The following is a 13,580-nucleotide window of genomic DNA, read 5'->3' as shown; positions in this document are numbered from 1 at the left end:
GTTGTGAGCTACAACGTGAATTTATATGGCACTGAGATTTTCCTGGCTGTTAACTCAGGCAGTCATTGAAGACAGGGGCCTTTCGGTACTTATTTAATTCCTACAAATTTGTGACACTAAAAAACCCCAAAACCAAAAAGACTCACCCCCTCAAAATCTGTAACTAACTTAAATATCCCCATTTTTAAGGCACTGAAAAGATGATAAAAAAATGCTACAATTAAAACGTCCAAACAAATGAAAACACAACAAACTAACTCAAAACCAGAAACAGCCATCAAAACAACCTGAAAGTGTTGAAAAAAGGTGAAATTACTGAATCCAGCCAAGTCAGACCTCTCAAGATTAGTACAACTCACTAAAAATTCATCCTTTTGACAGTAAGTAATATCCCATCCATGCCACAGTTCACCATCCCTCATTTACCTCCTATTTCAGCCAGGTAACAATGTTAGCTTTAATTCACACTAATTGCAAGCCTTAAGGGCAAAATGGTTTTTGTTGTGCAAGTGGAAAAAGTACAAATGAGAGATACAGCCTGAAATAGTTTGGAATACGACCTGTCATTTAGAAATTAGAACTTGGATATGGGAACTTAAAAGTGCTGCCAGTAGCATCTGCAGTGTCCCCTCAGAACAGAGAGTAGTTTAAATTTTTGTCCACAGTAAATATTCTTTTTTTCCAATGTATACAGGCCTTGAGTTCAGAGTTTTTCCACATGCTAGCAGCTAAATGTGGTTAAATACATTCAGAAGCTTTGAATGGGTCATTATCAATTACTTTTCCATACTCTAACCTACACATTTGCAATTACCCGCAACTTCTATTTTTTTCCCTGTCCTTGTTTTAGCATTGTACTAAAACCAACTATTTAGCAGTTCCATCTAAGAATCTGAGATTGACAAATCATAATTCAACTTTATCCATATTCAGAATTTAAAGATAAAATTTGTGTTGAGTGTTCACAGGGATGTGCAGCCTCACAAAGGCCAAAGATGACATTTTCCAGTGAAAAATATATTTCACCAATAGTCACAAAGGTTTCAAGTACTACCATTGAAATGGTGAAATCTACAGCTCTGCAGACTCACAAATTACATCAAATAGACCATCCCTGCCTAAGCACAGGAAAGAAGTGTGAATTCCTTTCAGAGCAGTCACAAAGTTCAAGATCTGTTATAAATTTCAGTAAATAAATGGCTGTTTACTTGAAAAAAAAAATTAATGCAGCTTTTAAAAATTGATCTGATAAGTCACAGATACTTTTAAAAAGACAACCAATTAAAAGACTATTTAAATTATCTTTCTATGGTTTTCCTTTAAAGATGCTTCTGTCAGTGCCTGGTAAAGATCTGATCTCATGAGCAAATAAACATATAGAAGAAAACCTGAAAGGAACCTTACACAACACTGTATCTTGCAGTTCCAAAGTACTTTATTCCCTCCTTTTCCTGTTTTGATGCCAGCACACAGGTAACTAAAGCGTGACTGTAACATCAACTGCTTGGTTTCCCAAAAACAAAGCCACACTACAGGTATATACATACACATATATAAATATATACATATATATGAGGAGGGGATTAGTTAATTGAAAATGAGAGCAGTTTCCAGTTGGATCAGATGGAAGGGCTAAAGAACACAAAGATCAGCTGCCAAAGCAGAAATCCTAACACTGAAACATTACCACAAATTCAGGTGATGAATAATGGAAAGAACTGTTTGTTCAATTAAAAACTCCATGTGTTCAGGCATTAGTATCCCTAGGAAGTGTTGTTCAGTCAACTCAAGGTCAGAGAATTTGAATTTTACATTTTCATTTCTTACTCCATTTGTCTCAATTAAAATAAGCCAGGTGAGTCTGTCAGCGCCTGTTATTTTACATTCTTAACACTTAGCATTCCTTCAGCTATACCAAATATACCCCACTTTGGAAGTGGTGGCTTCCTAAGCATATTCCTCAAGAAGAATCAATTTTTTATGGCTGGCAATATACACTTCTGCACTGTGTTTGGTTGGTTAAGACTAAAACAAAACCTGAAATTACCATAATAATTAGTATTTGCTATATATAATTGAATTTTTCTTTGCAATTAACTCCTAACCTTGAATAATTCAGATAACTTTTGGTAAATCATTGAAAAGTCGAACTTCACTTAACAGTCAGCCAATTACTTCTATATCATGCCCTAACAGAACTGAACCATTATGATTCAATTTATAAAAGGTTCCTTGTCATGATTGTTTGCTCCTATGTGAAAAACCCCACCACAAAGTCCTGATATGACCTGTATATATTATACATTTGCTAAATTCAGCACAACTTGCATCTTGGGCTGACATTCAGAGAACACAGAGTATTGAACACGCCACGTTTAATTACTGTTTACCAGAACCCTGTGCAGCATTTCCTCCTTCTAACCTGAAACTTGGGGCTGATGTAAATGAATTAGCAAAGCCAGCAGTTCATATCAGAGACACTTCTGATCTGCATTGCCAATTTACTTGTTCTAATTTATTTATTATGCCTAAAGATAGAGAAGAACATGTGAATGATATCCAAATTTCAGGACTTTGAGGGGAAAAGCTTGAAAAGTAGACTCAAATCAAAGACTGATTGTTTACATAGTAAACTTAGAAAAGACTGGTATATTCCAGATTATTCCATTACAACAAGTACAGAACACACAAATACCTGGCAATCTCTTGCAGTCAATGCCACTTTCCCCCCCCCACTGACTTCAGAAAAGGAAGGCAGTCCCAAATTACTGAAAAATTCCCTATTCATATGCCTCTGAACTAACTGGAGCCATTTGGGTATACATTTAACAGGTATGGATATTTTAAATCCAGTTGGGAATTCTTCTCAGACACTTTGGCTCTGAAATGATGCTTTTTAAAGAAAATGCAATGGATAGGGAATACTGAGAGATCCACAGAGACAGATGCATACATCTGACATATATTGAAATAATTGAAATGTTGCCAGTTAGGAAAGCAGGTAAATGAGATTTAGGCAGCTGAAAATAACCTATGATTTTTAACAGCAGCACTAAAATTGATCAAAGACCAGTTTTATTCCCATTCTTGCTGCTTTGCAAAATGATGAGCAATGACAATGGCAGAATATCTTTCCTTATGCCATTTAGTGTTTTGTGAATAGAGAGTCTGTATCTCCACAAATATCAAAACAGAAATCTAAAGAATAAATTCCGTGACAGATCAGCCATATTTGCCATGAAGTGCTTATTCCCAACTGAGCCACAGGCTGGGGTATAAAAAGTTTGACACCATGGGCAAGTAGGAAAAATATATTAAAGTATCAACAAGTATTTCCCATCACCCAATTATTTTTCAGAACAGACTTCAAAATGCAAAATTACTATTCTGACTGTTTTCATGCAGAAAAAAAGAAATGGTTCTCCTGAGCATGTCACAGATTATGCCTGTACAAAGCACTGACAGAATGGTGCAAAACACTTGCAAGATTCACATTTGCAACTCCAGCAGGGGACTGGGAGGGGCAAAAGGGCTTTGGTTGGGGTTTGGGGGAAGGACCCAAAAGATGTGAAAATTTTCTAAATATAGATCAGGTCTTATCAGGCTAAGATAGAGTGGCTTCTACTCTTCCCCACCTGGTCCCCCACTCTCTGCTTCTCTGAAAAGAAGCTCAATGTAAATTTTAAACATTTTCCCCTCAGAGTTAGCAATATTCAGGTATTTTTTTATTGAATGAATATTAAAGAGTTTTCTCAGAATTTACTAACAAGCAACAACTCTTTAAACTCAGAATTTGTTATTCATGTCTCATGCAAGAAGCAAAGTCTAAAATAGAACATTATGTCTGTCTGAAAGTGTGTCTATCAACACACACATCATGGTTCAGTTCACAACCCTCAACAGTCACACTGAAAAAATCCCACTGTACCAATGCATTGCCAGCTGTCCAAACATGCATCTCCACCACGAGCTCTGGCACAAATGTGGCCACCCTGAACAGGAGGAGCCTTTCCACTCATGGTTTACACACTGCACAGTGAGAACTACAGAAATTAAATTGTGCTCTTTAGTTATGAAAGCATCTCCTGCAGTTGGGCTTGCCTTGGGCATGACATTCACAAAGCCATGTAAGACAAAAGTATTCTGAAAAACTGCCAGAAATAAAATATCATAAAAATTTAGATTAACTGTAGAAGATTAAATAGACAACAGCAACCTATGAAAATTATTTCAAAACACGCGGAAGCTCTATTAGATTAGAATTTTCTAAAGCAGTAATTTGTAATTCTTGGGGTAAATAAGTAGGAATATGCAAAAACTCGTGGCTTTGGGTACTCCATTTCACTTTGAAGGTCCTGCTCAGCAGATCAGATGACCAACTGAATAAACCAGTGGAGTCAATGTACTGCAGAAAACATTTCTGGTAGATTTTGGCTGCTGCCTATATTGCTCATGTACAGATCTAGTGTATGACTCACTTGCATAATGGACAGGAATTCACTCAGCATTAAAGTTTCAGAGAAAATCCTTATCCCATTAAGAGAGAAACCTTTTGACCTTATGTACAAAATTATGCTGGCTTCCAATAATGGCACTGTCAACACTGTATCTTTGCAATGAGTGTATTTTGATAATTAATGCCAGCAAGATCAGACAACAAAGAGAACTTCATTTTCTGATTAAAGTGCATAGTGCTTTTAATGCTCTCTATTATCCAAGGTTGCTGTGCAGCTTGCCTAACACCATTCAATCTGAGAAATTCTTGAGCAAAACAGCAGAGTCATTTTTGTAAAGGATGGGTGCAGACGCTCTCTTCCCCTTTTTGCTACAAAGCCAGTGTTGAATCACAGCAGACAGCCTCAGCAGCCACTGAGATATCATTGTTCACAGCCACTACCACAGAAAAGCACCTTATTCTCAAGTAATTTCAAAACTATTATGGACAGTGGAAGAGAATATGACAGCATATGACTATTCTTAAAATTAAAAGAAAAGAAAAATTGAACAATGTTTACTCACCATGACAGGAACCCTCCAGCTCTTCGTATCCCACACTGCAGATGCACCGTCCCAGGGGCACCAGCCAATCCCCATCTGCCCCACAATACAATTTTGGGGTGTCGCGTTCCTCGGCGCTCTTCACGCAGGAGCCCCGCACTTCCACCAGCGAGGAAGAATCCACCCTTGGGATGGTGTCGGGAAACATGGCCAAATTACGGACCGTGAAAGGGCATTTCTTGTAATAGACACGGACTGACACCAAAGCAATGCACGCTCCAATGTCCTGGAAAGCCAGATAAAATCCCTTCTTGTTGATGGGCCCAACTTCACGAACCTCAGTGTTGAGCTTGAGGATGCGGTCGCCCAAGTCCATCTGGGTGAAGCTCTCGTCAGCAGCTATGGTATCAATTTTGGTGTACTGGTTGGGCTTGAATTTTACTCCGTGAGGCTCATCTGACTCCATGTAGTAGAGATTGAAGGTTTCCTTGCAGGTGCCCAGCACCCAGGGGATGCTGTTGCAGTCCCTCAGGGTGAACTTCATCTCCACGTAGATTTTCTGCGCGGCGTCGCGGGAGACCCAGTTGGTTTGCAGCCAGTTGTTCTGGTTGGGCTCCATCACGTTGCACACCTGGTAAGTGTGGATGGGACGGTTGTGTTCATCCATTTCAGTTATGGCATCCCACTGAAAAGAAAATAAAAGTGTTTCAAAACCAGGAAAAATATGTATTATGCATACACACACACATGCTCCATGCATATGCACCTATGGCTGAATTATGAATAATTAATTCAAGTTTAGTGGAAAGTCAGCGGTTCAAAGAAAATAACTACAGAACACCACACAAAATAACTACAGAACACTACACAAGTTGGATTTCAGAAACTCCAGAGAAGTTTCTATTATTAGAAACATTAAAAAATTACTGGCACGTAGCAAAGGACAACATACAGGTCACGTTTATATTTTTATGCTTATCTCCATGTACTTTATATGAAAGGCTCACCAAATGCTCAACTCATTATAAAACCTGCTACTTCAAAAGATTACCAATATCCCAAAAATAGCTACAATACAACTTGCTACTGAGCAGTCATGATATCAATATATCACTAGAGATATTTTTTTAATCAAAACACAGAACTACTTATAGTTCTGTATCCAAAAATATTGTATCCCACCAGAAGTTTTAGCTTAGCTTTTAGATGTACTGATCCATTGGGGTAGAAGCACCAGGAAAAAAAACTCAAAATAAGAACCAAAACCAACCAACGTTAAAAGCACATTAAAAGAAAGATGAGCTGCTCCAGAGAGGTCTCAAAAAAGAAAAGCAAACTAAAAAATCACCAAACTCCAGCACACCAAACAGAATTAAAAAGTAGTCAGCTGTTTAAAAAAAAATGTTGCTTTTAAAATAGAGAAGAGCTTTCCAAACTGGCATAGGCCAGCTTAATTTAAAAGCCTCAATATGATACTGTCTCTTAAAATTATTATGGAAGAAAAAATATCCAAAATATCCTGCTCTTACCATGGGATTCCCCTCAGAAATATTTATATATTCACTCTGAATCAATATGTCAATTTGAACTAAGAAAATAAAGCCCTAAAGTTAGCTGTTAACCATGCAGTTAACAGTACAAATCTGTTACTTCTGTAGGAAAGTAAAGGCTCAGCACTTCAATAAGTGGTTTCAAAGAATAAAACAAAATGGATTGATCAAACATGGACAGGGCTTTAGTCCATTCAAAGCAGATCTCACATGCTTTGGGCCTGTGCCTTTCCACTCTGTTCCCAGCCAGCCTGCTGAGGTCTCCTACTTCAGAGAAATTTACCTTTGGGCAAGAAAAATGTTGAAAATCTGCAAAAAATTTTAATAGGGCTAGTAGTCTAAACACCATACATATAAAATACTTGGGAAAAGGTTAACATTGAACATCTCAACCCAGCCATTGCACTGGGCCATGCTGGGTAATGCATGGTTACAAATACAGAACGTGCTCTTACGTACCAGTCCTAGATACTGAGTGGAAACAAGGTGACTTCCACCACCCCAAAATGTCACTTTCAGGGACTGAGAAGTCTGACAGAACTCACTCTGTGAGAGTGGACAGAGTCTCTCTCTGCATGAAATACAATCTGCTTTTAATTTTACCTGAGAGTTGCATTTCTCATCTGATAAAAACAGTCAGGAAAGCAGCAGTTGAATTCCGTGCAGTCAACAAAAAACCCAAAGGATTTATCAAACACACACTGGTTTTCTTTTGGGCGTATTTCATATTATAGTTCTAATTTAATCAAATTTTAATTTGTGCAAAACTTCAAAACCAAATGAACAGAAGCATCTCACTGGTGATGTGTGCACAGGAACAAGGTGGCACAACAATCCCTGACCTGACACTCACAAAAGCTGGCAGGAATTGTCTGGCTTAGACAAGCTGACAGCTTAGACCTCCTTCCAACTTCACCCATCCCAATGTGCTGCTCTACCTTCAAAACCTTTTGATTACAATCCTTTCAAATGAGGAAAACCTCTGCTAATATGGATGGAAGCAGTAGCAGCATAAAGCTAATTCTTACACCTCGAGTTGCAGGACTTAGGGAAAAGCATGTTAAAAGCATTATTTGGAGGAAAGACTACAAAGTTTTAGTTGAAAAATGAAATAAAAACCAACATGGCTAAGTGCTTACATTTTACATGCAGCATAAAGGAGGACTAAATCACTCAAATAGAGGAACATTCAATTTGAATATTGGGGGAGAGAAGAATCCAAGAATGCTCATCACATTCAAGTACAAAATATGAGATTAGGCTACAAGCCACACTAGGATTTTAGTTAGAAAAAGTCTCAGCTGTTTCCATACCTCTACAAACTACTTTACAGCCTCTCATTTCTAAATTTCACTAATATCCAACAGTTCTACAGAGAACACTATTAAGAAAAAATAATGCAACTTTAAGCTTGTATAAGCTATACAACACTGAAATCTTATCTTCATGGATCCCTAAATTTTTTATTCTATTTTAAAACATAACACTGGATATTAAAACAAAAAAAAAAATCAGCAAGAACCTTTTAGTACACATCACTCCTGAAAGCTGTTCCAATTAGTAAGGGTAGATCTATCAAGCAGGTGAAAATATCTATTTCCTAATGAGCTGATACCAAGGTAAACTTCACATGTAGTGAAAGACACCTCTCCCACAAGCTGTCACACTGACTGATGGATTAATATTGGGCTCTTAATCTCAACAGTTATTGAGGCACTGAGCCCAGCAGCAGTTTGGTAACCTGGAATACCAATTTTAGAATCCTGAACACCTCAAGATTCTTTATTGATATTTTTCATCATTTTAAGAAAAAAAGAGGGGACATGGGCATAAGTAACCAATGCCCTCGCTCGCCAGTTTATGGAAGAAAACATCTGCTCTCACAAATGCAGCAAAATTTGTATTCTAAGCAAGAAATCCTTATTTTATTCTAAGGATGATTCTCTAAACTTGAAGGATTCTGGACCTGCACCTATCTAACCCATGTAACTGAGCTCATCCCAGAACAAGAGAAGGTTGTGGCTGACCTGACATGAACACATTTGGGTATCAGGCACACAATGGCACCCCTGGGTAAAATATTCTACACAAACCACTTGTTGAGCAAAACACACGAGGATAAGCACTGGCTTTCCATGCAGAGAACTGAAGGAAGAAGTAGTGCCTGAAAATAACATGAGATAGGAAACTGGGGAGCAAAACCTGTTGACTTCAGCCATTCTGCATTTTATGTTCTCCTAAGAAGACAACTGTTAAGGCAAATCCTCAGTGGTGATAAGTTTTATTCTTACCTGGCCACAAGAGGGTGGTTTCCATTCTAAACTGAGGAACAAATATATAAGGTTCATGCTAGAGAGATCTGGTTTACTCTCTTGGCATCAGCAAGTGAGGTAATTTCAGAAATGGAATTGTCAACTATTTCTTACAGGCAAACATAGGCTGACATTTGAAAATTCAGTGAACCTGAACTGTAGAAATGCAATTTTCTGACATACATATCCCTCATTGCCCACAAACATCCACTTGAGAGAGCTCAGGTCACAGTTAAAAAGTCCATCCTATCAAAGGGATGGACTGTGTTTGTTGTACAGAACTGCTACTATCCTGAAAAAGAGTCTGAAGAAATTTGCAAGTGTGTTCATGTAAATCATGCACCCCAGAAGAGTTAAATAAAGTTTTCTGACTTACCACATCCAATGAGGACAAAAAGAATGCATATAGTGTTTTCTCTAAATTGGTCTTTTTTTTAACCCACTAAATGGTTTACTACTTATTTAGGTCATCCCAGATCTCAGCTGGGAGTCATCTAATGAAATCTACACATGTAGAACACTCAGCTGTTCACTCCTGACAATCTTATAGATTCCCATTTCCATGGAAACAGCAGAACAGTAAAAATAAAGAGTTTTAAAAGTTTTCTAAAATTCCCTTATACTAATCTCCAGTGAGATGATCTTCATAAAAATGAGATCAGAAAGGTCCAAATGAGGAAACACCAGAGGAGGACTTGCACTTGGCATGCAGCTGCCATCTGACAATGCACATTTACACATCTTGCTGCTGAAGTGACATTCAGGCAAAACCAGCTACACACTACATCATGGAACTGAAGGAAAAAAAATTATCTCCAAGTAATGTGCTTAGGAAATGAAAATTTTAAGGCACAGCTGGCATTTAAGATGACATTGAAAACAGCAAGACTAAAGAATATTTAGAAGAGCTACAGAATTGCTCTAAGTTAAAGATATCAAGGTAGTATTTTTCCCCTTTCCCACAAACTCATTTTTCTTTGGCTTCACTTTTCCCAAGATCTAAAATTTTGTATGTGAAAACAGGTGCTCAGACCCCCAAAGATGAGTGACAAAAATGAACTTCCAAAATATGCCTATTTGCAACAAAAACAGACAAAATTCCCCAGCTATTTGTATACATCTTAGCAAGTACAAGTTGATGTAGCTGGCAAAAAAGAACAGCAACTGAACTACTTATGTTCTTACATTTAAAGTTGAGGTGGTTTAAAGTTGTTTAGGGAATGAATAGTGATATGTAGCAATTTTATTAGCTCCAGAGAACTAAAATGACAATCACAATGCAGGATTAGAGGAAATTGTGGCATCTGTTTTCTATTCATGCACAGAATATGAGAGTAAGAGGGTAAACCCCTCAAAATCTGTGGAAGTTGACGTGATTAAAAGGAAATAAAATCAGAATTAAATAAGTAAAGAATAGTTAGGGCAACATAAACAAAAGAACACAGGAGAGAAAGTTGTTAATGCACTCAAAATAGAAATCCAAAAGTGAATTGGCCGTGGTCTGGATAGGAATACCCTTTGCTGGGTTCAGAACTGGCTGGATGGCCGGGCCCAGAGAGTGGTGGTGAATGGTGTCACATCCAGCTGGCAACCAGTCACCAGTGGTGTCCCTCAGGGGTCTGTGTTGGGGCCAGTTTTGTTCAACATTTTTATTGATGATATGGATGAGGGCTTAGAGTCTTTTATTAGTAAATTCGCTGATAACACTAAATTGGGAAAGAGTGTAGATCTGCTTGAGGGGTGTAGGGCTCTCCAGAGAGATTTGGAAAGGTTAGATGCATGGGCAGAATCAAACGGGATGAACTTCAATAAGTCCAAGTGCCGAGTACTGCACTTCGGCCACAATAACCCCCTGTACCAATATAAGCTGGGGACGGAGTGGCTGGATAGTGCCCAGGTGGAAAGGGACCTGGGGGGGCTGGTTGACAGTCGATTGAATATGAGCCAGCAGTGTGCCCAATGCCATCCTGGCCAGTATCAGGAATGGAGTGACCAGCAGGAACAGAGAGGTCATTCTTCCCCTGTACTCGGCACTGGTGAGGCCTCACCTGGAGTATTGTATCCAGTTCTGGGCCCCTCACTTTAGGAGGGACATTGAGTTACTTGAGCGTGTCCAGAGGAGGGCAATGAGACTAATAAGGGGCTTGGAACACAAGCCATACGAAGAGCGACTGAGGGAGCTGGGGTTGTTCAGCCTGGAGAAAAGGAGACTAAGGGGCGACCTCATCGCTCTCTACAACTTCCTGAAGGGTGGCTGTGGTGAGCTGGGGGTCGGTCTCTTTCTCCGGGCGATAACAGATAGAACAAGAGGACACAGTCCCAAGTTGCGTCAAGCGAGATGTAAGTTAGAATTAAGAAGCAAATATTTCACAGTAAGAGTGGTCAGATACTGGAATCATTTACCCAGTGAGGTGGTGGAGTCATCATCCCTTGAAGAATTCAAAAAAAGACTGGATGTGGCACTTGCTGCCATGATCTAGTGAACAGTTAGAACATCGACTGGACTTGATGATCTTATAGGTCTCTTCCAGTCTTGAACTTCTGTGATTCTGTGATTCTGTGAATTGCTTTTCTGTTATTTACATGAAGCACTGAACAACTGAGAAATGAGCTGTTCCAGGTGATCCAACTCTGCTCTGAAAACTCTTCTGGTTCATGTAAATGTTTTCTACAGGCAAGCAAGACCTGGTTTTGGTGGGATTTAGGGGATGAACCCTGGAATTCAAGCGAGACCAACTGCAGATACGTGAAACAACTGACTGTCACTTTGGGATTAGACAGTATAGGACTTTAGGATCTGCAGGCAGAAGAACACAGCCCTGCTCCAGCCTTGTAGTGTGAATTGGGACTGTTCCAGAAGCAAAGGGCATCAGAGGTCTTGAACAAAGAATTTTGTGCATCTACTACAAAAGATCAAGATGATAAGAAATGTATTTACATCACAAAATACCTACTCTGATGTAGGGCTCAGGCTAGTGAGGCAATCCATTTGACTGACCAGAATTTGGAGAGGAGCATGATAATGCACCAATGACAAAGTTACACATAGAATGATATTCATACTGTCTGGGCAGGGCAGAGAATGTATAAAACGGAAGGCAGAGAGAATAATAAATAATTCCTTCCATAACAGATAATGAAAAACTACATCCAGAAAACAGATGTACAGAAAAACAGGAAGAAAACCCAAAAGAATTCACACACATATTCATACACAAAGGTTGTTTATTATAAACTGAAATATCATTGAAACCAGCCACTACTATGTAAAATCCTTCCTCCCCAACAGCACTCTGGAACAAGACCATTGTTTCCCTGAATGCATTATTGACTATAAAAGACTCAATGACTTGCACCAAGGATCTCCAAGGATGGTGTGCAATGCTTTTGAAATGAGACACACCAGTAAAACCTCAGCAGGTGGTGAGAGATGCCACAATTCAGTTGTGAAAAGTGCTGCTGATCACCTTTCCAGGGGCATCTCATCCCTTTGTAATGCAACACTTCCAATGTATTCAGAATTGAATGGAAAGTGAGAGAAGAAAGTCTACACATTTTCAAGAGACTACAGCTCATAACACTCAACCCTGCTGTGTGCCCTTCAAAAATCTGGCAGTGCACTGTCCCTGGGACCTGTGACAGAGACCTTCCCTGCTGGCCTCTGTCTTACAAAAGAAATAATAATAAAAAATGCATAACCCTGTGGTTTTACAGCTATCTTCCACTAGAATAGAGCTGGGTCTGGCTCATCACAATAGTTGTGTGCTACATCTGGCTGCCAGCAGCTGCAGAGTCCACTGTGATAAAACACAGAATAATGCTGATAATGCTGGTGCTGGCAGGGCAAAGGGAACAAGAGCCCAGCCACCTTCACATGGCTGATTGAGATTTATGGGATTAACCAGGAATACTTGAAGAATAGGACTGCCCTAAACATCAGCACACGTGTTGAAACACAGGGGTCTGCTGTGGAATAACAGATGTGTGGATCAAAGGAACAAATTTGGTCACTCAACAGAACCACAGACTGGCTTGGGTTGAAAGGGACTTAAAAGATCACCCAAGGGCAGGGACTCCTTCCATTATGCCAGGCTGCAGCACCCACAACTTCTCTGGGCAACCTGTTCTGGTTCCTAAACCCCTTCACAGGAAATAATTTTCTCCTAATACCTAACCTATAGCTGCCCTCTTCCCATTTAAAGCCATTCTCCCTTGTCCTATCCCTACATTATTAAATTTAGGAAAAAAATAGTAAATATAATTAGCAAATGAGATATATCATGACTTAAAATACATAAGTGTTAATGCTTGTACTTCCTTTTAATTGGAATAAGACAAACAAGGACTGAGAAATAAATTACAACTACAAAATAACCAAATCAAACTGTAGGTATAATCCAGTCAAGCTCCATCAGGTATTAGCTGTTTAACAGCAGAAGACTTATTTGCTTCTGTGTTGCTTGACTTCCTAAATATGGGGAGCTGCAGCAATCCTGGCTCTGCCTCTCCCAGCACCTGGTACACCTGGAGTAACTGGATCAGAATGTTACAACACTGCTCAGTGAAGCCACTGGGTCCTTGGGTAATGCTGCACAATAGCTGTCTGCATCCGCTACGTGGCCTGGGGGACCTTGCTGCAGCTCCAAAATAGCACAGATAATGTTGTGGCAAATCAAATGTTTGTGTGTCCTCAGGTATTTAGAAACACAGAAAAACAGTG

At 39.2% G+C, this 13,580-nt stretch overlaps 1 protein-coding gene across 2 annotated transcripts in view; it reads right to left on the bottom strand.

The window, feature by feature from the left end:
• The window catches only part of EPHA6 (EPH receptor A6), a 597,075-nt gene that overhangs the window by 272,285 nt on the left and 311,210 nt on the right, over window positions 1-13,580 (bottom strand). For both annotated transcript variants that reach the window (XM_059493881.1, XM_059493882.1), the window contains one exon: window positions 5,020-5,683. In XM_059493881.1, the coding sequence (XP_059349864.1) occupies window positions 5,020-5,683 (664 nt within the window). The remainder of the gene's footprint in view (window positions 1-5,019; window positions 5,684-13,580) is intronic.

Source organism: Ammospiza nelsoni, chromosome 2 (assembly GCF_027579445.1).
Source record: "Ammospiza nelsoni isolate bAmmNel1 chromosome 2, bAmmNel1.pri, whole genome shotgun sequence".
Lineage (NCBI taxonomy): Eukaryota > Metazoa > Chordata > Aves > Passeriformes > Passerellidae > Ammospiza > Ammospiza nelsoni.
The sequence above is the reverse complement of the archived record's forward strand: the minus strand, read 5'-3'. Positions and strand labels throughout refer to the sequence as shown.